Genomic DNA, 25,047 nt, shown 5'->3' with positions numbered 1-25,047 from the left:
CTAACCTTCAGATATTTGCATATAATTCTATTTCCCCCACAGGCCCCTCCTTTTAATCAGCATTTCCTCATTGCCTTTAACTATTCCTCTATGACACCTTTAATTTGTAATTTACAGTGACTCCTATGTACGTGTATAAATTAAAATGTGCTTATGCAATATTGTATTAGTGTTCTAAATGCCTTTTAATACTTCAATATCACAAAGCAAATTCTACTTCCTATTCATTCATTGATAATGTCTTTACTGAGAGCCATAATCTAACTTAGTTAACTTTTTTATGTTCCACTTCCCTTCCCTTCCCATGCTAAAAAAGTAATGGGTCTTTTAGAATAATAAGATTTTATTTATTTTTAGAGAGAGGGAGAGGGAGGGAGAAAGAGAGGGAGAGAAGTGTGATGTGAGAAAGAAACATCAATTGGTTGCCTCTCGTATGCACCGACCAGGGACCTGACCGGGAATCAGACCCCCAACCTTTCGCTTTGTGGGAGGACAACTGAGCCATGCGGGTCAGGGCCGGTCTTTTAGATTTAAATGAAATAATACAGTGCGGGGTTTATTTAGCTCAGTGCCTATCACAATGCAAGTACTCAATGATTTTTTTTGAATTTTAGTTGTTAGTATTACTACTATAATTATTATTTGTCGATCCTGACCTACTCTCTTATAAACATTTACAATTAAATGATGTCAGTTAATTTAACATGCTTATCAGGATTCTAGAATGAAATGTCTATAAAAGGCAGTGATTTTTGTCTGCATTGTTCATTCCCAAATCACCAATATCTAAACAAGTTCCTGGCTTATAAATAGTATTTATTTCATATCTGGTGAGTGGATTAATAAAACCTATGTAGCATGTGTAATTTTATTATTTTTTGAAGAAGAAAATGTTTTTACTAATCACATAAGAACTGAACCAGGATAAATAATGCTGTTATAAAATTTACATTTCTCACATCAATTTTAAGGAAAAAAGTACACATTAGGGCCTTTCTAGTCTTATCGACTAATTTTAGTAAACCTTTTTTGAAATAGTAAATGGCAATCAACATGTATTTTCAAACTATGCTATGGAGGAGTTAGAAAGGCAACTATAAACTCTATAGTTTATAGTTGTTTATAGTTTATAGTTGTTATAATGATAACAACAGGCAGGATTAGGACTGATTTGTTAAGAATGTTAAGATGTTGCTCTGGCCGATGTGACTCAGTTGCTTGGAGCATCCTGTAACCGAAAGGTTGCAGGTTCCATTCCAGTCAGGGCACCTACCTAAGTTTCAGGTTCTATCTCAGGTCTAGGTGCCTGCAAGTCACAGGTCTGAGCACTTACGGGAGGCAACCAATTGATGCTTCTCTCTCGCATTGACATTTCTCTCCCCCTCCCTCTCTCTCTCTCTCAAAAAAAAAAAAAAAAAAAAAAAAAAGGCAATGGCAAAATGTCCTCTGGTAAGGATGAAAAAAAAAGAATGTTAAGATGTTAAAGACCGTATGTCTGTTTTACCTGTTACATCAGTAGCAGATGTAATTTTAAATCCCAGATGAGTGATTTCAAGTTCCTGGTCACATCTAAATTCATCTCCTGCACATATGATGCATAGATACAAAGAACTCTGTGAAGTGATTGATTATATCTTTGTAAGAGAGAATTACCAAAAAGATGAATATGTTAAATTTATGGCCACCTGTGTATTAGTTACATTAATTGTCTTCAATGACTTAACTTCATAGATCTGCTTAACCATGTTTTAAAATAATAGATTTAGATTAAAAAAAAACCTAAAGAATCTCTGAATGATAGAGCATAATAGATTATAAGGAACCTATCTGTGGTGTCAGGTTCATGATTTCTAATACTCTTTTCTTTATGACAATTTTTTATTATTATTGTTATTAATTTTGTAAACATTGACTAAAGGAGATTAGTTAGAGCATACATCTAAAAGCATAACTGGCTAGGATGACCTGTGGACTATATTTCAAGTGTGATATTCTAAGTTCTTTTCTGTTCTGATGTTTTGATGGTTTTTTTTTGAAATATTAATTACAGTAAGGTTTTCATTTACCTTCTTTTTAAACCTTAGTCATTTATTTTTCAGTTGATGTTAAAGCAACATGTTATCTTGATGCTTTCATTCATGTTGATAAAATTGCTTCTCCATAAGAAAGCAATTATTTCTGTCTCGTAGAAGATAGTAGCCAACATCAGGAGAATTGAAAAGCCTAAAATCACTTTTAGATGTTTTGGGGTCTAGCAATTTTAATGGGTTTCAATTATGGCCAAGTGCTTTGTGTAAGATTCCTTGATGACCTTAACAACAATCATTCTCAAAAGATCAGTGGTGGGTTGTGCCATATAAAATTGCCCATCTTTGATTTTTAATATATACTTAAATGAACATTTAATAAGACACAAATATTACTATATTAACATTAGAAAATGAGGAACTGGGCTCAATGAGATTATGAACTTTCTGTCATCACTTCACTTAGTGGCGGAGTAGTTACCAAGCTCCCACCACAGCTGTGCCTGTCAGCAGTGCATTCCATTCCCTTAACACCCTTCGCCCTTTGTGCTTCGGGCTGCACCTCCCTCAGGAAGCCTCCTGCCTTCCAGGGAGGGGAGAACGGTGCCTCCCACAGGGCCCCCGTCGTAGTCCAGGGTGGTTGCTTATTAACCGGTCTCCTGGGCTGGATTGTGGACTCTGGGAGGGCACCAAGGGTACCCTGCACTGACCAACTGTGCACAGCTGGATCCCCACATCTGGCTCGGATGAGTGAACACTCAGTCAACACATGAAGGAAGAAAGGAGGGAAGGGGGTAAGGGAGGGAGGGAGGGAGGGAGGGAGACAGTGTTCTCAAAGAACCAGAAAAAAACCCAGGGTTTTAGGGAGTGGAGTAAAGGTCGTCCACATATGAGTGTCTCCTAAGAAAGATGAAGTCGGACTCCCCACCCACCTGAGCGTGGCCTGAGAGCTCAATGCTGAGAAAGGGAGAGAGGGAGACACAGACTCCTGGAGGCCGAGGAGGCACCAAGCCAGGAGGCTGCCTACCAACCCATTTGTTAAGGAGGAAAAAAGGCTAAGAGAGACCATGAGGAAGAGGGCGGAGGGCAGGCTTAGCCAGCACTCCAGCGCTTGAGCCTTGTGAAGCCCATATAGTTCCCACTCCCCAGTCTCAGCTTATGGAATGCAAATCCACCATGAAGAGAGTAGAAATGAGTGTTACTTTAATTTTGCTATCAAAGTTAGGAAAATCCCTTTACTTTCCTGGGTCTCTTTCCATATCTGCAGAACGAAGGTTGTGGCCCAGTCCTCAGTTCTGTCCGCAATGACACTGGGCAGCTGTGAGTCAGTTGTGTATCCTCTGGCACCTCTGTGCTTCTGCAGCAGCCTTGACGATAACAGTCCTCCCCTTGAGTACTGGTTGGCTGGTGTGAAGCCAAAGCTGAGAATGTGGTTTCCAAACCCTTCCCAGCTCTCTTGGCACGTGCACCTCATCTGTAAAGAGGCATAATACCTCCTTGTTGGAGAGGATTAAGGCCAGGGACCAAATAGGACCCCACCGGATATGTTTCCTCCTGCCTCTGACATGCGTGAGAGCTGCAAACCTACACGGACTTCGACAAGTTCCCACGCCATTCTTTCATTAAGCTATGGATGTTTACCAAGTGGGTTTTAAGCCCTTTGACAACCACTAGGCTTTAGAGTAGGGAGAGACCACAGAGATACTGCCTCCTGAAGAGGAAATAGAGATTCAGAGAAATCAGTGCCTTGCTCAAGACTGCAGCCAGTGAACACCAAAGCTCCATCCTGCACTCTGCCCAGAACAGCACGCCCACAAAGGCGCAGCTGGGCTGGTTCCTCCTTTCTTCTTCTGCACTAAATCTTCCAGGGACCTTCACATTTGTTATTTTCTTTAATCTCTCCAGACCTCACACCCACATCTTCCCACTGGACAGAGGAGGTCAAGATCAAGTCTATCTATAGTGCCCCGCCTCCGGCTGCAGCAACATTGGACAGTGCCCCCCTCGGTCCAGCAGCCTCTGGCTGTGAAGTCATGTCCGTGACTCCTACAGCGTCCATTCACGTCCACACAGAGAGCAGTAGAGCTGCTTCAGCTGAAGTCTGGGGATGGTCCTCGTCTGCCAAATTTCGGTCTGACTCAGACACTTCCTACAGTTGACCTAACAGAAGAAATGTCTAACCAGATCCCTCAGCAGCCCCTTGTCTCACAAGCCTTTCCAAGAGCCACACTCACCTTCCCCCCACCCAGCAAAACCCTGCTGCCTGAATTATAGCAGCAGTGACCCCACCTTAGAGTTCACAGTCCTCTTCTTCACTCTGAGCCCTTGTGAAAGTACCATCTTGCCCAGGGATAATACCTGAAGCCTTATTAAGAAATTCCTCCGATTCCCCAACTCACCCCACCAGGGACCAATTCCCCAAAGTCATTCCCACAACTGCAAAACAACTCAGCACAAGGAAGCTGGGTTTGATGTTGGGCAAGGAACACAATCAGCCTTCCCCTTTACCTGCCGAAGCACAGAACATGTGAGGTCCCCTACCCCCGCTCCTGTAGCCCTAGCATCAAGCGCTACCCCGGCAGATGCGCACCCAGCATGTTTATGAACGAACTTCTCGGGGTCTCTACTCTAAGAACCACAGTTCCAAGGGGAGGCCGCCTGTGCACGGAAACATGTACAGGATATCATGGGAACAGCCCTGCAGAAGAATCATGCCGGCCCTTGTGGGTCAGGGAAGAGATCTCAGGGGAGAACCTCCTGTGAATAAGTGAACCGCTTCCACGCAATCCCTGCTCTCCCATAACTGGTGAGGCCTGGGGCCGTCGGTGCTTTCATTTAGAAGGAAATCCCTCTACCTATGCGTGGGAATGCCCGCTTGATACTGCACATACACTGATGCTGTTTGTCAACCTTCCTAAGCACACGGCAATTTGGTACATGGAACACCTTGCCACCGATCTCTGGTTTCCAGGCCTGAGGCTCCCTGCTGCCGTGATGAGGCAGGTCACTGGATGGTCGCAGAGGGGACTGTGGACCCAAAAGGACCTGGATCTCGGGGGCAGTTGGATATTGAAAGGCATTGGAATGTGCTTTGGGTTAGAAGTGACCTTGAAAACACAGGCAGGCAGCACGGAACGTGATCTGCAGACACTGGGGCTCTGCCCAGGGAAACAAGACCTAATGGGTGTGTTCCTCCTCTCTTCCTCCAGGAGCAAAATTTAGGAGACTCCATTGCCAAGAGCAGCTGAGAAAGGGAGTAAAGCACGGAATTTTGCTTTGTTAAGTGAGCAGAGACAGCACAAGAAGAAACAGACCCAAAGATACGGAAAGAGAACTGGTGGCTGCCAGAGCGGAGTGCGGTTGGAGCCCTGGGTGAAAGAGGTGAAGGGACTACGCCGCACAATTGATAGTTACAAAATAATCATGGGGAAGTAATAGGTAAAGCATAGGAAATAGAATCAATAATACTGTGTTTGCTTTGTGTGGTGCCAGTGGGGTGCCAGAAGTATCAAGGGGAATACTATATAAAGTATATGATTGTCTAACCACTAAGCTATACAACCAAAACCAATAGGAAGGAAGGGAGGGAGGGCCAGAGGCACGCAGGCAGTCTATGACTGGTGGAGACGCAGGAGGGCCAGCCAGCGGCAGCCTGCCCTGGCTCTCCGGCCCTATCCAACGAACTTCAAAGACCGGTGATTTCCCTTGACCTTACTAATTGTCTATTCTGGGGGAGGTGTGCATAGAAGGCAGGCCTATCAAGAGCAGACAGGCAGCAAAGCCTGCTGCCTCTGACAGTGCCCTTGGCAGCAGAGCAGATTTGAAGCTTACTTACTATAATCCCTGAGAAAGAAAGGAGGTACCTAACTGGTCCTACACTCTTCAATCTGGTTGCCTGTTGAGATTGCTTAGAAAGCACTTATAAAATTACAGGTAATTAGACTTCACCCCACACCAATTAATCAATCTCTGAATTTTTGTTTTTGTTTTTAAAGCTCTCCAGGTAATTCTACTGTGCAGCTGTGGTTAAGAAACCTTCTGTATTAAACTAATCAAGCCCCAAGAATTCCAAGGTGGCTAGATCCAGCTTGAACTGGACTGGACAGAGGCCTGCTCTAACAGCACGCAGGCTGAGCATCCCTTCATGGTGTGGCCTGGACCGGGTGCCCTGCTGCCCGGCCAGGGCACTGAATAGGTACTCCAAATACTTGGTTTCATATCATCTTCCCAGGAGACATCTGTAGTTTTCCCAGGGACCAGGAGCGAGGCTGGTGGTTGCTTCAAGCTGGACGTCAAGCTTGGAAGGAACAGGATCACTGTACGGACTGCCTCCTTGCAGGACCAGGACCAGGACCCTGCATTCGCTGGCTCTGCTCAGCAGGGAAGAGGCTCAAGGACATTCACACAAGAAGGTAGTTGTGGTCATTAAAAGAAAATAGGTGTTTTTCATGCTTTCTGTTTTCTATTTCTTGTGAATCCCTTCCTTACAAACTGCTGTCCCATAGTTTCTACAAGGTTGGGAGGAGACTAACAAAAAATATTTTGAGCAAAAAGCCAGTAGGGCTGATGTTGCATTCAGTACTATCAGTAGCCATTATGTTACACTTCTGAGAACTTGAGGAAAGAAAATACTTTGTTATGTGATTCAGGAATACTTTTTTTTTTTTTTATAGATTAGAGATGAGACCTAAGACTGCCTCCCTTTCTCCATAGCTACCTTCTCCTACCCACAGCCAAAATTTCCCACAGATTGGTTCTCACAAGAAATGAGACACAGATCTTTGGAAATCGATACCAATGGCATAACATTAACATATTCCCAGCATCTCAAAGCCACATCAGTGCAGAAGTGCTGCACTGAATTATTGGTTAGAATGGGAACACTATTAGATATCAGCCAATCCCAGGATGATCTCATCCACCTGAACATTTTAAGATAGGAGTCAGCAGCTTTTTCTGTAAAGTACCAGATAGTATATATCTTAGGACTGTGGGCCACGGACATGCTGTCCCAACTGCCCAACCTTGCCATTGTGGTCCCAAAGCAGCAACAGACAATATGGAAGCAAAGCTGTATGGATCTTACTGTCTTGAAATACAGTTTTAGTTTACAAAAAGAGGAAGGCTGGATTTGGTGGTTTGCTGACCCATGTTCTACCAGACACTACTTCTATTTTGAAAATCTATTTGCATTTGTGAACACAGCTTCCACGGATTGAACTGACAGTTAATGGGTGACAAATAAAGAATAAAGAATAACATGGTAAAAGACTGATAAGGATTTAATGACAAATATTCCATATTGGTTTGCTTGAACACGAGAATGCTGTCCAGGGAACCATCATTAAATAAAACAACCTGAAAATAAGGCAAATATCTCACATACACAAGCGTGCGCGCGCGCGCACACACACACACACACACACACACACACAAACCTGTTATTTTCAGGGTCATTAAATTATTCACTATTTTAACAAACAGCTGTAAAATAACATTACAGTGAAGGAAAGTGTGCACAAACATCAGAAACACAGTTCAGATTGTCTATGAACATAGGTTCCTCATTTGTACTTTTTCACATATGTACAGCCTCTTGATCTTGAAGAGACCACATGGCTCAAGGGGTTAACTTGTCATCTTCTCCTTCCCACTTGGAGCTCAAGATTTAAGCAAGCCATTTCGCCTATTTAGTCTGCTCCATATTTTGCTCAGTAGAGGCAGCCTGCACTTGACCAAACTCCTCGGAAACAAGTGATACACTTGCCTCCACCTTCTTTAATGCGTTGGCAGAAGGAGTCTTCATATTAACATCTGTAAGGGTGAACCACAGTTAACAGGGTTTGCTCGAGAACTACTATTATTCTAAAACTAAACACAAGAAACGCAGATATGTTCCCTGAAGGATTGTAAGAAAAATGGAGTCACATTTTAGATGCACCTTAAGAGTGGGTATTGATGGTTGGTCTGTTTCCTTCTAAGGGGTTTGCTCACCGAGGGGATACTGAAGTGGTAGCTGACTCTTATCCACAGTAACAGGAAGAACAAGAGAGGTCCATGAAATCTGAAGATTTCCACTGCCTCTAAATTATTTTACATTACTTCAATCTCCTCCCCCTGTTGAACCCTTTCTCAAAAGCTGCTAATATGTAATGTATTTGATGCAGACAAGACTGTGCAATATTAGAACCACGGCAGCCAAAGGCCAACTAACTCATAAAGTGGATGGTCAACGCAAGAAGAATCAAAAGTTCAATGAAATTTCATAGGCACAGACTTGAGAGAACTTAAAACAGCTGGAAGAGGTAGATGTGCATGGAAAAAAAAAAAAGGAATAAGATTACCTATAAAAGGGCTATATTATTTTCAGGTGAGTCTCATACACTTTGTAGTCAAACTATAAAATTCAGAATAAATAATGGACACTTGCTTTGCTCATATTACTCTCAACTAAAAGAAAATTTAAAAACAATTAGTGTCTTCCAAAACTACCTATATTTTGAAAATCTATTTGCATTTCTGAATAACAATAATCTGATAAGAGGGCAAGATTAACAAGCACTATACAAGCCCATAATTCTCAGGATTTTTAAAGTGTTTTTATAATGACAAAAACATGCTTTCCTACAGTCCCCAAAGAGGTCCTTTGCTAGAATACAACTGATCAAGTATAAATTACTGGCATCCCCATAAAATTTGCTAAATTGTAAAAACAAACTTGTAGGTTTTTTTTTTCCCCCTTCATGTGTGTCCAACAGTCTGTGAAGATGCTTCCGTGAAAAGTACAGGGTAACAATCACTACCGGAGAAAACAGGCTGCCTTCTGCGACTCTAACTTCTAAAGGCTAGCCTAGGGGAGGGGCTTTCAGCACAGGTACCTGAAATCTATACAAGTCCTCTAACTACAGACCCCTAGCAGAAAGGTAACATACCTCGGACACCCTAATTATGTGACAAAGACCAGCTTTGTCAACAAGGACATCTTTGGCCCTTCTAGACTAGCCTTAAATTTTCCACCAAGCATATGAATTTTCAGTGTCCTTGGTTTATAATATAAATCACAACAGGTAAGTCTTCCTAGCAGCTGAGCTGGAGAGCACAAAAGGCCGGACCACACCTACCCACGCTGTCACAGCCTCTCCTCAGAACAGCATTCGGCACTCCTGTCCCCAGGCCTTCCCTAGGACAGTGGTCATAACACTGATCCACCTCCCAAAGAGGTGAGACACACCTAACAATCATTAAAAAGCATAAAGCACTTTACAAATATAAAAGTGCTAGTTTGGCATTTATGGAACCACCAGAAAACATTCATTGCTTGTGCTATTTGGCAATTTTGCATTTACACCTCTCCCTGCTTGTACTCTCCTTGTATAAAGCCTGGAGCTTTCTACTGTGCCTCCTTGGGTAGGAAAAAGAAGTTTCTACTCAGACCAGAGCCCAGATTAATATGTGTGGAGGTGGGGTTCCATAATCACCCCGTCGTTATGGAGGAGGAGGGATGCAAGACACAAAACGAAGGCAAATGAGACAAAGGAGACTTGCACTCCAACATGTGAACTTTCACTTTCCTGTGTTTCTCACATAAGGCCAGCAAAACTCTTGAGCTGGTTGACCTTTGCAGCAGGTCACTGGGGCAACTGTTGATGGTCTGAGGTTCACTTGAAATGAGCACCCAGCTGACCTGGGAAAGGGAAAGTCACACAGAGCTGGGCTTGTTCCATTTCCCTGCACATAAAAGATCACAAGTGAGACCTGAAAGAAACCCGGAGCCAGGCACACACCTGACACTAGGGGCCAGCGTCTGCTCACCCACACAGACCACCTTAACCCAGAGAGAAGCTAGAACATTTCAAAGGAAGTAGCAACGAATCAGGGGTGGGACCAGTATATCCTAGATCTGACAACCAGTTATGAATGAATTTCCAAGTTTTACCTTTGCAATGAGGGTGTGTTGCTTTTCTGCCCAGTTTCCCCTGAATGCCTCAAAATAGCAGCTAACTGTGGCTCAGAGAAATGAAGGGCATACAATATATCCTTCCCTACAGAATTGGCTAGGTTCCTCTACTTTTCGTGGGACTATAGCTGTTGTGGGGGGGACAGGGCAGAATTATCCACACTGGCTCTTTATTTTACCCTGTAACCCTCACTCCAACCACCCCCTCTCCCCTGATTCCCACAGGCCATCCCAGCCCACCTACTCCATTCCTGCCATCCTGGTTCCGTCCCCTCCCGCCTAACTCCCTTTCCTCAAGGTCCTCAAAGTGCCCGCTCTGCTCCGACAGCGTGTTTGAGAAGTCAGCACGCTCAAGCACAACTCCCAAACATTTCTCCATTGGGGAGGAGGCGGGCAAAAATATAGCAACCCAAAGAACACCTCTTACTCAACCCTCCCCTTCAGGGTCCCTTAGCACCAAAAGAGCCCTAGTCACTCTCAGATTGTCCGTCCCGCCCCTTCCCATTTTTTTCTATAGGGTCTGTCCCCAGGACATCTGCGCCCCACACGCTGGGCTGAGGGCAGCCTCCCTCAGGCCCAGACCTAGCACAGGTGCAGCTTCTGGTGCTGCGCGAGGTGCGTTTTGTAGCGGAAGCCCTTGCCGCAGCCCGCGCACTTGTGCGGCTTGTTGCCGGTGTGGATGCGGCGGTGGCGGATCAGGTGCGAGCTCTGGATGAAGCTCTTGCCGCACTCGATGCACGTGTAGGGTTTCTCGCCCGTGTGCGTGCGCTGGTGCTGCGTGAGCGTGGAGAAGTCGCTGAAGCGCTTCTCGCACTGACCGCACCGAAAGGGCTTCTCGCCAGTGTGCACGCGCAGGTGATTGACCAGGTGCGAGTTACGGCCGAAGCCCTTGCCGCACTCCCGGCACACGTAGGGCCGCTCGCCCGAGTGTGTGCGCTTGTGCGTGAAGAGATGCGAGCTGACGCTGAAGGTCTCGCCGCACTCGGAGCACATGTAGGGCTTCTCGCCCGTGTGCACGCGCTGGTGCTTCACCAGGTCCGAGCGCCAGCTAAAGCGCTTGCCACACTCGCCACAGCCGTGCGGCTTCTCGCCGGTGTGGATGCGTTGGTGGTTAGCCAGGTGCGAGCGGCGCACGAAGCCCTTGCCGCACTCTCCGCAGGCGAAGGGCCGCAGCGCAGCGGGTCCCTCTCCGCTGGCCGCCGCGTGCGCGCGGCGGTGACTCAGCAGGTGCGAGCTGAGGCTGAAGGCCTCGCCGCACTCGGGGCACGGGTAGGGCTTCTCGCCCGTGTGCAGCCGCCGGTGTTTGAGCAGGTCCGCACGCCAACTGAAGCTCTTGCCACAGTCGGCACACAGGTTGGGCCGCTCGCCGGTATGCAGGCGCAGGTGGTTGGTCAGGTAGGTGTTGCGGCTGAAGCCCTTCCCGCACTCCCCGCAGCGGAATGGCTTCTCGCGTGGAGGTCGGGCCAGCGCAGGCCCCGCCCCGAAGCCCGCGGCCACGCCCACCACCGCGCCGCACTCCCCCGCCAGACCGAAGGGTTCCAGGCTGGCTGCTGCGGCCGCCTCTGCCAGGCGGTGGATGCGCTGGTGCTGCAGGAAGGCGGCACCCGGGCTGAAGCTCTCCCCACAGTCGGGGCAGATGGTGGGCGCATCCATGATGCTGGCCATCAGGCTGTCCAGCTCCCCGAGGTCCATTGCCATGGGGTGGTGGAGGCGGCGGAAGCGGCGGTGGGCCGACTTGTCGCTCCGGTGCCGACTCCCCAGGGAGAGGTGCCGCCTCCAGGGAAGCACGGGCGGGGGTGGCTGGTCCTCTTCCTCCTCCAGCCGGTTCTCGCAGGAGCTCTCCTCCTCCTCTTCCCGTGGACACCGGGGACTCCGGGATATGTTATCGGACACAGACAGTCCTGGGAACACTGCCACCTCAGCTACACCAGACCGGTCATTCTCTTCCTCTCGGAGAGCAACCCCTTCTTCCTCACTCAGCAGCCCCTCTGCAACAGAAAAGGTGACAATGGGAGTAACTATACCTGGAGGTCAAAATGTAAACCTGAGAAGAGTGTGGGCCAGGGAGCAATTAATCCGCTTCCCTCAGGGTACTCTCAACCTCATTCTCCAAGATCCCTAAGATTCCACCTGGTGCCTCCTGGGAAGAAAAGCTAAAAGGACAGTATGTACCAAAACCTAGGCAAAGGTCACGCACCTGCTTCCTCGGCTTACCAGTTCTTGGCAGCTGCCTCTGAGCCCAGGCCCCACCCACTGTCCCTGACGCTTCACTCAGAGCCATCTGAAGGCTTGACAGTCTGCTTGAAGTGGTCAGGTCTGTGCCAGGTGGGATCTCAGAGGAGCTTTGCTCACTGTAAGAGCGACCCATGCCTTTCAAGGCCCTGGCCTCAAAAGATAAGGCCGCTCCAGTCAACCACAAGAAAAGACCAGGTGGCCTACCCAGGCCTAACCAGGCCCAGGACTGATTTTTAAAACGTGAGTGGTCATTCTGGAACAGCTTAAGGTGGAACAAAACACCAAACACACCCCCAACTTTAAGGGCTTTACTACGTAAGAGGAGTGAGGAAGATGTGCGGGGAAGGGAGCACAGGGCCCAGAGCCAGGAAGCCCAGTGTAAGAGGCTGACCCAGCACACACACCTGTCTCTGGCTGCTTATGCCCAAACAGAGGGCCTTCCCGACAGTCACTGGGTATGAAAAAGCTCGTGCACTGCTGGGGCCTGGGATGAGTTACAGGGCGAAGGATGGAACCTCACAGTCCAGGCCATAAGGTGTTTCAGCTCGTTTCTGTCCCCGACACACGCACAGAGCAGGATAAAGGAATGCCCCAGGACAGAACTAAATACAGACGGAGTCCCAGCATGCACTGTTTCCAGGTCAGGAATAGCAAGAGCCTTTGGGCACTCCGAGAATTAGCCACAGGAACCAGGGCTGGTCCCTCGCCACTGAGTTTACTTATCGGCAGACAAGATGATAACAGTAACTAAACATCTCAACACTGTGCTTGGTACTGTGCTTTGTAAGCCTTTACGTGTGGCAATTCGCCTAACTCTCCCAATTGCCCGATGAGGTAGGTTCTAATACTATCTGTGTTCCCTCTTGTGTCGTTCCAAGTATTGATCTATTGCAGTATTCTGTATACTGTGAAGTGCTGCGCCAGTGAGTACCCTTTTCGCCCGTGTACCAGAACAGCCCACCTCACACTGGACAGAAGAAAAGGATGTTTCTCAGGCTTAAGATGGGACAGATTCAGATTAATGGTCTCCTCTGGGGCGCTCCTTCACAAGAAGGCTGCCCCTGGAAATAACTGTGGAGGAGCTAGAAATGAGTGAGGGGGGCAACTTCCATGGGCCCTGCAGGCGTCTCCTCACCTGTGCAGAGGTCAGACACCAGTTCCCGCTCCTCTGAGTCCTGTCTTGGAGCTTCATCCTGTGGGTTGGAGCCCACCTCCTGCTCCAGGTAGTCGCCTCTCTTGTCTGTGTCCTGCACGTTAGAACCCATTTCTCGCTCTTCCGGGTCCCCTTCCCTGTCCTCAGAGTTCTCAAAATCAGAGCCCATCCCTGTGTCTTCCGAGTCCAGGGCTTCACACACACCCTGTTTGTCTTCGTGTTCCATCCGTGAGGAACAGGACGAGGGAAGTGACCAGGAGTCCCTGCTTCAGACAAAACACACAGACAAAGGTCATGTCAGTCTGGCCTTATTCCCTCACCTTGTCTGCCTTTTAATCCCAGTGGCATAGTCCAACAAAAGGCAGAGTTCCGAGCTTCAGACGGCAAATCTCTGCTCTGCCTCATGTTTTCAGGTTAACACCTCTGAGAGCAAAGGAGGCTGGTCTGGGTGCCAGAGGGACAGTGGCCACTCATCCTGAGGCCATAGGCCAACTCTCACTGGGCCACAATTTGATCAGTTTCCATCTGTTTCATGAATGATTCTATTAACATGACTTTGTAGCTTACATCATGGGGTAACAATGGTATCCCCATTTTACAGCTGAGACAATGATGCTGAAAAAGATCCACTAGCCTAAGGCTAACAAATAAGCAGTTTTGCTGCTTCAAAGTTCCACGCATTCCTTATTCTTATTAAAGCTTGCCTTTATATATGTGCAGTTTATATTTACCAATGTTATACTCCGTAAAGCTGGGCCAGGGGGGAGGAGACTTGCCCTGCTCAAGCCCACAGCAGTCCTGTGAGGACTGATGTGTGGGGCTCTAAAGGGTCAAAGAAAAAGTACATTGAAGACACAAGAATAACGGAAGCATCGGTATATGAACTTCTGGTCTAAGACCACGTCACCAGCAGCAGCACCGGCCTGGCTTTGTGGTGAGGATCGAGCTTTCGTAGGTCTGTGGGAGATGGATGGAAGAGATGCAGGGGCCCTCTATATTAGAAGCCATCCCATGACATAGTTTGCCTCGTAATACGTATACTTTAGTTGTCAAGAGCCCTTAACAAAGCACGCCCCTGGTGTCATCGGTAACCCCTCTACAGAACAGGCCAACGTGGGAACTATAGGGAGAAAATGACCTCGGATTCCTAAACCTTTTGTAGATGTCAGGTTTACATTTCAAATTTAAGGGGCCCCCTGCCAAGACTGAGCTGTGGAGCCAAAAATAATTTACTTCTGTCATCCATCACTCCTACAGCCTGGCCCATGGCAGCGAAGCAGTTTATAGGTCAAGGATCTTGGAAAAGACTCGAAAGTGTGCAGCTCTCTGCCTCGGCAGCCCCCAAACAGAACTGGCAAGCACTCGGCTAAGCAGGATGCCCCTTCCTTGGCTGGGAGCTTTTCCTGCCTCCACGGAGGACTTCCCCACGGCAGCCCTGGCTCTCCAGAGACTCAAAGTGGAGAGCAGAAGCCATTCGGGCTGGGCCAGCCTTACTCTGGAGCCCAAGTAAAGGCAATGGACCTCCCACTGTTCCAGCATCTTCCTCGGTGCAAGGCGGGTAATGCTCCTCAACCCCCCTCCCAGGCGTAGTGTCAGAGGGAGACGTTGAAAAGCACTTTGGAAAATACTGTGGAGAGGAATGGACCCTCCTGAGTTTTACAAATGTGGAATAAACATGTGATTTCCCCTTTTACTAAAGAAGACACACGTTATTTTTCTTTTTAAGTCCTGATGCCATTCCAGAACACCTCAAAGACACGCCGGCACCACCATATTTTGGCCAACTTACCCTCTAAAGAGAATATTATATCCTTTCGCAGAGATTCCCCCCTCCCTAGATCAGAGTGAAAACTCAAGCCCTTCCTTCTCTTAAACAGCATAGGAAAGTGGTCAGTCAGCGGCGTCCTGGAGTGCAGCTGAGTTCCTTTAGAATCATTCTGCTTAAAATGCCAGGCTTCAAACACTCAGGATTAGGCTCTAAAAAATCCCATTAAAGTCATAAACCTTTTACGAGGTCTATCTCACAAAGGACTGATTAACCCCAAACCACTTCTACCCATCCCTCCCTTGCCTCATGGAGCAATACACAAGTGTATCCCTTGAGTTTGCATTTATAATACACCCCAACGGTGAGGGGTGGAGAGAGAGGGTGGGGTTTTCAAACAGGTTTTAAGACCTATCGGTTTGCTAGTGGCTAGAAGCAGTGCACGGATTGGGTAAAAGTTAAGGGGGAACCTAACCAATGGTTTCTGCTCATCTAAGACCAGCAAGAAGAATTTTACATCAGTAAAGGAATCAAACAGTGTCTCACCAGAAACTCATACAACTAAAATGGCAGGGTGTGGTGCCCAGAATGGTACTGAAGTGACTGCAGCTCTCTGTCCTGAAAGGTGGGGTTTGAGGTTCAACCTGGGAAACAGGGAATCTTAAGGTTCAGCTCTAAGCCATTTGAGAAGGGCAGAGCACCTTCTTAGAAAGTACTTCCGATACCACAGCAACAGAAGAAGAGGACTTTCTGATTTATGCTTTCTTGGGAACTGAGACATAATTCATACCAGAGATACTAAATAAAGAAACATGGGTTTTCTGGATTTAAAGGAGCAGTGGACAAAAAAAGGAAGAATCCGAGTCTCCCACTTAGGGCAGGCAGATTAAAGCTCAGTGTAGCCACACTCAGAATAAAGGAGGGTCTGGGCTCCCAAGGGGAGCATGTCTATGGCCTCATTCCCACCAGGAGAGGCAGGGTTAGGTCTGCTCTGAAAAGAGGGGGAAGCTCCTGTCACCAGAGAGACGCCATTCATTGTACAACATCTACTCAAATTTATTCTAAAATGCACTCTATTAGTGCAAGGCTGGAAATCTGTATGCCGCACAGTGCGGACTCAGCTCCATTCACAGCATAACATCATCGGGTTCTAGGCACTTCCCAGGTAACGAACCCTGCTGCTTAGAGGAAAGGAAAGGCAGTCACCATTTGTTATTAGATGAAACCGTTTGGTTTAAAATTAGTCTCATGGAGTTTATTAGTACATGCACACTAGCATATATACTTATACATGTATAAACAGATTCCGAGAGGAAAACCAGAGAATGATTAAAATGTTCATCAAACATCTCTTGAGCACTTCTAGGAGCTTTGTATCATTTCATCTTAACAATGTCCCAGAGAAGCAGGGCATTTTTTTTTTCAGTTTCGGAGATGAGGGAACAGGCACAGAAGTTACGTGGGTAGCGCAGGGCCATCCACCCGCACGTGCGGGGCAGGGACTCAGACGCCTGTGCCCCGGCGCCAGTGCCCTCATCCTCACCCAGAAGCTGGTGTGTTGTTCACGGCAACTTCCCCTTTCTGTGAACATCTATGTGTTCTTCAATAAAGATGTGTTTTTAATCAGCCAACGTTGTTTTTAACCCGACAAAACACATTAAAGGAAAACCTACAATTATGCTAGAAGCAGCAAAAAGGAAGACAAGGATGAGACATGATTACCTCAGCTTGGATGACTTAATTTCAGAAACGTTATCTAGACGCTGTGCCCGTCAACAGATATCTGAGCACATTGTGTTCCAACTCCTTTCCCATTCATTCTCAAAATAAAAACTAGCAACATGTTTTCTCAAGCAAGGCCAGGGTTGGCTCATGAGTGGGCGGCAGGGCCCTGTGACGGCCCTGTGGCGAGGCTGACTTGGTTCAAACCCTCTGCTCTCTGTCAGCTTGTGCTAGTTACTTAGCCTTGCTGAACCTCAGAGCCTGCAGCCGTACAGACAAGTACGCTGCCACCTACCACAAAAGATTGTTGGCACATAGTAGAGACACAATAATTGGTAGTTATAAAACTTAAGCCGACATCTTCATTTTAGAAATTATACACACACCCCCCTCCTAAATCGAGGGCCACGGCTGTACGCACCAAGAATGGCCTTTGGCCAGGACAAGCAGAGCTTCCTCTGGCCTGGCTGCTAAAGACTCTATTAATGAATAACCCACCTTGTGGAGACAAGAGCCAGGCAGGGGCTAGCTTCTCGGGGAACTGGGGCAAAGGGAAACAGGTTCGGCTCTGTAAGGCTTGGAGATGTTGCTAACCCATCCTGTACCCAGAAAGTGTAAGTCTACAGCTGAATGAGGTGGATGGCCCAACAAACCTGACTCATACCCTCTGGAGGGGAGCTCTTCTCCCTCTAGTCAGAAGGGATGGGAAGTGTAAGGGGAAGAACAGCAGAGGTAATGATGGGAGCAGGCAGGTGGACAAGATTACTTCCGCATATGGTTGTAATCTCTGAAGTAGCAGCAATGGATGATAGTCCTGGTGTTTGGCCAGCACAGCTGCTGTGCTGTGTGACTTTGAGTATTTGCCCCCTCTGGGCTTCTGGTCAACAAGGAGGTTGGGTCTGAATGCATCTGAGTCCTCTTCTAGTCCGTCATGCGACATGCAGCTCGGTTCATCCAGGGCGGCACTGCTGCCAGTAGCAGCTTGCTTACTCAGCTGGAACCTCCTCAACAGCGAGCCGGTGGCTCCCCAACACCTGCCGCCGCAGCCGCCACCAAACCTTTCTCTTGGATGCAGGTCATTTCAGGGTGGGATCAGCCAACTCTGCCAAGACTGCTCAACAGCTAGTTTTTAGAACTTACAATATTCTCATGTTCCTTCCTCCCACCTCATAACCCCCAACTCAAAAACGGTAATGTTTATTACCCCGTTAAGCCACCGGGAAAATGCTCAAGTGCATTCTAGAAAAACTCAACCCCATTTGAAAGACTAATCAGATCAATTTGAAGATACTGCTACAGAGTGGAAGGAAATGGGAGAGGGTGTGTTGGGAAGAAGGAAGGGGGAAGGGAGGGAAGGAGGGAATGAGGTGGGAGAAGAGGAGGTGAAGCCAGCAGCAGAACCAGTACTGGAATTTAACCGGAGTTCAGCGGCACATTCTCCCAATGGCCTCCACGAAGCTTCCCTAGAAAAGCTGGGCCTGAACAGCAAGAGCCCCCCTCGCTTTATGGATTCGAGCTCATTTCCTGCGGGCGGCGGGGCAGACAAGCACACCTCTCCCCGACCCTCCTAAAAGATAAACCACTGGCTGGGTTTCTTGGTGGCACGGATCCCACACTGTCAGGCCACCTCTGGATGGGGCGCTGCTGGTGAGCGGGTCGTTCACTGGAACAACCAAGGCAGCTGCTGACACAGCCCTTGAGCAGGTGCCTCTCATTTGCCTCCAATTTTTCAGTGAGGTTCGCCCACTCTGTCTTACATGTGAAGAAAAATGAGGTTCGGCAAGGTGAGCTCCAGGTGACATAGCTCCCAGGTAGTCAGGACTCAAACCCAGCATTTCTGGGCTCCTCGCCATCACCATCGTATTTTCCATTCCGCTGGCTCCTCGGGGCGTAAGAGGCCGTAAGCCAGGGCACATCACAAGATGGAGGCCAGGAGCAACCCCCTGGCAGGCCTGGCCGCAGAGCTGTGAGAGGAGGGAGCCAGAGCCCTAAGTGAGGACCTCTCCCACCCCCCCTTCCCCTCCAGCCCCGGAGGTGCGGGGGAGTCATGTGCCAAGGCCATTGCCAGGTGGCCTTGAGCCAGGCCTGCGGTGGGGCTTTCATGTCAGGGGAAGGAAGCGGTCAGGCGGCTGGCCAGGAGCGCTCCCTCTCCGCCTCCTCGGGCTGAAGCTCCTTTCCTGTCCCCCTGTCCCCTCGCAGTCCCGCCTTACCTCCCCGCCTCCCCCGCAGCCGGCCCAGGCTGCCCTGCTCACTTCCCACGCCCCCTGCGCACCACGCTCTCCCAAGGGAGGGTTTCTATAGCGGAGGCCAGGCCCCACTGGGTAGGAGGCTGGAAAACAATTTCAGTCTGTGGTTCCAAAGGCTGAACTCATGACCACAACCAGGGGCTAACCAGGGATTCTAGAGGGTTAATCATTTGTCAGTCTTTAACACCAGATGGGTAAACAGTCAACTAGCCTCTCAGGGAACAAGGCCATCAGGGTCCTCCCTCCTCTCTGTGATCAGAAAGAACCTTGAGAGCAAAGAAATCCACCTCACCTATTTGCAGGGAGGCCTCCAGGTGCAAGGAGAAGGTGTCTGCATCCCAGGGGACAGCTGACTCCCCCAGTCCCACACCCAGACTGTCCAACGCAAAATGCCAGCCTCTCAAGTGGCCGATGGCTGTGTGAGGCGAACGTTAATTTCAGACAGAAAAAGCAAAGATTCCTGCAGCCAAGAAATAACCACTCTCCAGACAGGAGACACTAAAATGATGTGGTTTCCTCCTGGGTTACTGCTTTTTCACCTGGGGAGGAAAGCGCAAGTGGAAAAAAGGCAAAGGATCAAATGCAAGGCAACTGCGAAATCAGCTTACAACCCCATTGGCCAGAGCTAGTCTGAGACTCCTCCCAGTCTCAGTGGTCAGGAATAGCACAGTGTCCTTGGGGTCAGGCATTTCCTGTCTGTTGGTTGGGCTGGGGCCCCTCAGTTCGGCCAGAGGGTCTTGGCTTGTCACAGCTGCCAAGCAAGCCTTCGCCACCATCCCACTCCTCCTGCACAAAGTAAGAAATTATCGCAATGCAGAGACAGGTCTAAGAACCATGCCAGTTAGACCATCTGCCCTCCGATGAGAAGCCACGGAAGCCAGCAGGGGTGTCCAACCTGCGGCCCGCGGGCCATGTGCAGCCGGGGATGGCTGGGAATGCGGCCCAACGCAAAAGCGTAAATTTACTTAAAACATTATGAGATTTTGTTTTTGTGATTTCATGTCACAACGTATCTAATGTGTGGCCCAAGACAACTCTTCTTCTTCCAGTGTGGCGCAGAGACGCCAAACGGTTGGACAGCCCTGAAGGTTTTCATGCAGGCGTTTACTCATCCACATTTCACACTTAACTGATGAGCATGATCCACCTGATGCCCAGAGGCTCCTCCGCTGTGGTTCCCACTGCGTCCCTGCCACCCCACTCTGGCATCAGAGCACCACGGCTACCGGTATACGTCCTCAGCTTTTTTCTTTATCTAGCACTTGGGCAGGCCTTAGAAGAATTATCTTTGGATACTTCCTCAGCATGTTCAAATGCTCAACGTCTGTATTTCATGGAATCATGGACTCAGATATCCCTTCCTGCAAATGCCTTCGACAGACAGGAAACTGAGGCTCAGGGAGAAAGCCACCAGGTCAGGGACCGAAAGGCAGTTTGCTAGAAGAGTTATGGCCAGAATCTCATTTTTCCAATGGCCTCTCCAATGATCTCTCAACTTCTTTCAAATAAAACGCCACTTTAGACACAGCCAGCCAGATGAATCTTGGTCAAATACTTGTACGGGTTTCTTTTTTCACACTATTTGTTCAGGGTTCTCCAGAGAAATGGAACCAATAGTTTGTTTACATAGAAAGAAAGTTATTATAAGGAATTAACTTGTGTGATTATGAACATTGGCAAGTCCAAAATGTGCGGGGTGGCCAGCAGACCGGAGAAGCAGAGCTGATGCGACGGTTTCAGCGTAGCTGGAGGATCCCTCCTAGCTCAGGGCACAAGCCTTTTTGTTCTACTCAGCATCCAACAGCCCACCCACAATTACAGAGGGCAACTTGCTTTGCTCAAAGTCCATCAATTTAAATATTAATCTCATCGAACAACTCTGCCACAGGAACACACAGAATAATGTTCAACTAAATATCTGTGTACCTACTGGCCTAGCCAAATTGATGCATAAAATTAACCATCACACACACCGTAGCTAAGAAATATAGTCTGTGATAATCCCATCATGTGTCAAAATGGACTCATTAAACATCTTATGTTTCATAAAAGTCTTTATCAGATTGTTGAATGGGTCTCCGCGGAAGGCAAGCAGGAAAGAATCAAAATTAATCTTAATTAAAGATCTACACAGACACATGTGTGTATAGGCACACACCTCCGCAGCAGAAAGGAATGCAATGTAATCATCTATTTCACTGAAGGACAAAAGAGAGAAAACAGACTTAGAATGCCCAGGGTATGTATATGGGATATGAGAGTTGTTAAAAGGCAGCTTCTTTCTGAGAGAATGGATGCTGGAATCCCGTGTGTTAAGGTTACCAGGTGGGGCCAGGTGACCTCAGGAAGTCTTTTCCAACCCAGATGATTCTGTGATCATATTTCCACTGGAATGAACCGTCCTCAAGAGAGTGTTCATCACCACAACTAGGGACACAGGAGTGTTGGGACCAAAGGGTATCAGGCATACATTGAATCGCCCCAGTTTGCCACTGCAGATTCAACAGGAAGAACTGCTCTTGTAATTCTCTGCCCAAAATAACTGGCGTTGCGGATGAAGAATGGCTGGTGTGTTCCCGGCCCAGTTCATTTCAGCCGTGGGTAAGCGACACCTCTCCATATAATTTGCCAAGGTGTCTGCCAACAAAGAGAAAGCAGGAATAAAAATGTAGAGACGTCACCTGATACTTCAATTTTCCTGCCCGATTAAAATTTAAACTCCATAGCCAGATTGTCTTGAGCATAAAGTGAAACATTTACAGATACTGAAAAACATCTTTTAAGAAAATACTTGTGCTAGTCTTATTTCCTTAAGAAAATAACATTATCAGCAAACTCCAGATCACAGAAAACTGTAATAGACACGTGGATCCAGTTTCTTCAATGATGACAAAAATGGCAAGAAAAAAAAATAGAAAGGAGGAAAACCTATTAAGTGAAAACGTAAGTTGAGATATGTCAACTAACCTCATTGTATAGACCTTATTTGAATCCAAATTCAGATGAACTACAAAAATAAATTACAAGGAGATTGGGGAATTGTGAATACTGATATTTGATATTAAGGAATTGTTCATTTTTTAAGGTGTTGATGTTGAGGTTGACAAAGAGTTGTTTTTTATTTTTTTATTTTCCGTAGGCAGAGGGGAAGGGAGAGAGAAAGAAAGGGAAATATCAGTGCATGGTGGCCTCTCTGCACGCCCCCAACGGGGAACCTGGCCTGCAATGGAGGTTCGTGCCCTGACTGGCATTCGAATCAGTGAGCCTTTGGTTTGCAGGCTGGCGCTCGACTCACTGAGCCACACCAGCCAGGGCGACAAATAGTTCTTATATCTTTAAGGGATACATAATGAAATATTTACAGGTGAAATGGTATTTCTGAATTTGCTTCCTATGAACTGGTGTCTAGAGTTCAAGGACAAAGGGGAATGGGCAAGGATGCAGACGAGACAAGACAGCCACACACTGGTCACTGTTGAAGCTGGGGAGTGGCACACGTGGCTTTATTTTATGACACTATCTACTTTTGTATTTGCTAGAAAATGTACTAATAAAAATTTTAATGGAAAACATAACAAGTTTTCTTTTCCAAAATTTAAGCTTGATTATATTCACTTAAATTCTGAGCAGACATAATAAAATGTCAGTGGCTTCCACAAAAGAGTCAGCCTGCTTTCATAATTATGCCAAATCAGAAGAAACTACAATGCTGAATGCTGAATCTAGAGCCCATGGGAACTGGGGAGAGGCAATAGGATAAAGGGACTGAAGAAACTTAAGTTTGATGCTTTTGAGTCTTTTTTAAACTTATGAGACAGAGGAAAAGCTGTTATATCCAAAACAGAATCAGAATCCTGCTCCCACTTTCATCTCTTTTATATTTCCAAAGAACTCAAAAAAGGGTGCTGCCGCAGCTTGTTTATTTCCACCATTAGTTCAGCAACACCACACTCAAGGCCAAGGGGAAATGAACTTGGCCAGTGGGCCTGGTCCTGACAAGTCTGGGAGAGGAATGCTCCTTCCCAGGAAAGTCAAACTGACAAAATGACGTGAGCGTCTAACAGATGAAGAACATTTGCTAATAGGTCATCCCCTGAACGACCCGTTAAGGGGATGAAAAATGTATGTCTGTGTGTAAATGAAAAGGAAGATAATATACTGCTGATTGATGAACATGTGATCTCGATGAGATGAACCTGGCAGGAACAGATACTTGACTCGCCCAAACTGAGAACTTTTAAATTTAGCCAGTGTCCCTCTCAGGGAAACTCGGAGGATGCCATCCAGCTTGACTCACACCGCATTACAAAGAGATCAGCTTGAGGATATCATATTTCCACTTTATGTAGGAAACCGAAAGCTTGCAGATATTTTCCACCTTAGCCAATGGTGCAGGGTAAATGTATGATGCACAGAACCAGTCACAGGACACAGCTGCCATCCAGGAAGAGGCACGTCTGTCTCAAGAAGGAGGTCGTGGCATCCAGGGCTCACGCACAGCCCGAACACCATAATTTCCAAGTCAGGCTCAGGCTGTTTGGGTTCCTTACGTGCCTTTACCTCCAGTTCCTAGCCTTTGCTGGGGAGAGCAGCAGTCCTATCCCAGCTTGGGAACAGAATAATGAATTTCCCTTAGGTATGAGTTCTTAGCCTACGAGCCTCCAGAGCCCATGAACACCCCCCAAAACCTTAAGTGAATGTGTCTGACGAGAAGGCCCATAGCTTTCCCTTGGTCTCTGAATGGATTCCTTGCACAAAAATGAAACAAAAACCCTCTTATACACCACTAGCACAGAGGACTCATAATACATTCCTGATCATAGCATTTCAGAAGTCATCCAGAGGGGTTTGCTTTGGGGGAGGGGGATAAGAACAATTTCACCACTATATGCCATGGATCTCTGGCTGGGCTGGGGAAGAAGTGAGATACTGACTGGAAACCCCAAACCAGGCAGTAGCACAGCAACAGCAGTATATTTCAACAGGGGACAGTGAAGCAAATGCAACCTGCTGATCCAGCCGGCCGATCTCATCTAGCACCGTTTTACAGATGAGTCAGGCAACCAAGACCCTGGCAGGTTAAAGGCAGACATGAACCTAAATCACTGACATCTCAACTTCTGGACCAGTCCCCTTTCTCCTCAACCCAACGGAGCCTACCGGTGCTTGGCTAAAACATTCACACCGGTGCTCAGGCTCTCCCGGCATCAGGAGTTCACCTACTTTTCACTTGCTCATCATTTGTGTTATGTGGCAGGTGCACTAAGAGGGAGTTAAGTTGCACTTCGAGCCTCTAACACACTGCCTCTCGGGGATGTAGCTAATTTATACAAGTGTGATCCCAGGTTTACGGCTCCATCAGCTGCTTGCTTGGGCAATGAGTCAAAGCACATTAATCAAGCCCTAACCTACCCAGGACACAAAACACTGTTAGTTAATCCTTCCCCTCTCAAAGGAAAAAAATCGAAATCTGGCCATAGTCACCAACTTATTCCTAACAAATCCTCAAGGTGTGAGCAAAGTCATCCCGCCTACAAATAATGATATGGAAATACCCAGGTGAAGAGGATTCTGGGAGTGACAAAACTGCAATATAAGTAGCCCGGCTCACACTTCATGGCGAGTAAGGAGGTATACCAGCCATGCTCACCGACGTGGCTCATTACTACAAACAGTTTCTCAAATTCGTCCTCTTTTCTATTGCATCTTTCTACTTGTGTCTTAACAGCTGTCCATCCCGAGTGGGAGGCAGTGCAAAAATGGGCTGGGGACAGGCCAACTACAAGCTCAATTTTGCTGAAGAGACTATATGCACAGATAAATGTGAGCGTTTCACTTTTTTTTAAATCAAACATTTCTTGAAAGGATCCTTTATTTTACAGATAAGAACCAGGAGGACTTGAGAAGTACCTTATGTGAATTCACAAAGGTAGGGAGTGGGT

General features: G+C 47.4%; 1 protein-coding gene across 1 annotated transcript; it reads right to left on the bottom strand.

Moving 5' to 3' along the window:
• Nucleotides 1-7,304: 7,304 nt before the first annotated feature.
• ZNF697 (zinc finger protein 697) lies at nucleotides 7,305-18,678 on the bottom strand. Its single transcript, XM_054564801.1, has 3 exons — nucleotides 18,617-18,678; nucleotides 13,355-13,638; nucleotides 7,305-11,972 (listed from the first exon to the last, which is right to left on the bottom strand). Exons 2-3 carry the CDS (start codon nucleotides 13,596-13,598, stop codon nucleotides 10,567-10,569), a joined length of 1,650 nt encoding a protein of 549 aa, XP_054420776.1. The 5' UTR covers nucleotides 13,599-13,638; nucleotides 18,617-18,678; the 3' UTR covers nucleotides 7,305-10,566.
• Nucleotides 18,679-25,047: the final 6,369 nt, after the last annotated feature.

The sequence above is a fragment of the Pteronotus mesoamericanus genome, unplaced genomic scaffold, assembly GCF_021234165.1.
Source record: "Pteronotus mesoamericanus isolate MK-2021 breed Mesoamerican mustached bat unplaced genomic scaffold, CSHL_Meso_final scaffold_99, whole genome shotgun sequence".
NCBI classification, from domain to species: domain Eukaryota; kingdom Metazoa; phylum Chordata; class Mammalia; order Chiroptera; family Mormoopidae; genus Pteronotus; species Pteronotus mesoamericanus.
Note: the sequence above shows the minus strand (reverse complement) of the source record. Positions and strands in the feature narration are given on the sequence as shown.

What these genes read in the sequence shown, in the direction of transcription:
- ZNF697 (XM_054564801.1), bottom strand. Translation starts at nt 13,598, where the DNA reads ATGGAACACGAAGACAAACAGGGTGTGTGTGAAGCCCTGGACTCGGAA. An exon ending in GGTGTCTGACCTCTGCACAG is followed by an intron (nt 11,973 to 13,354) that starts GTGAGGAGACGC and finishes TTTCTGTTGCAG; the next exon opens with AGGGGCTGCTGAGTGAGGAA.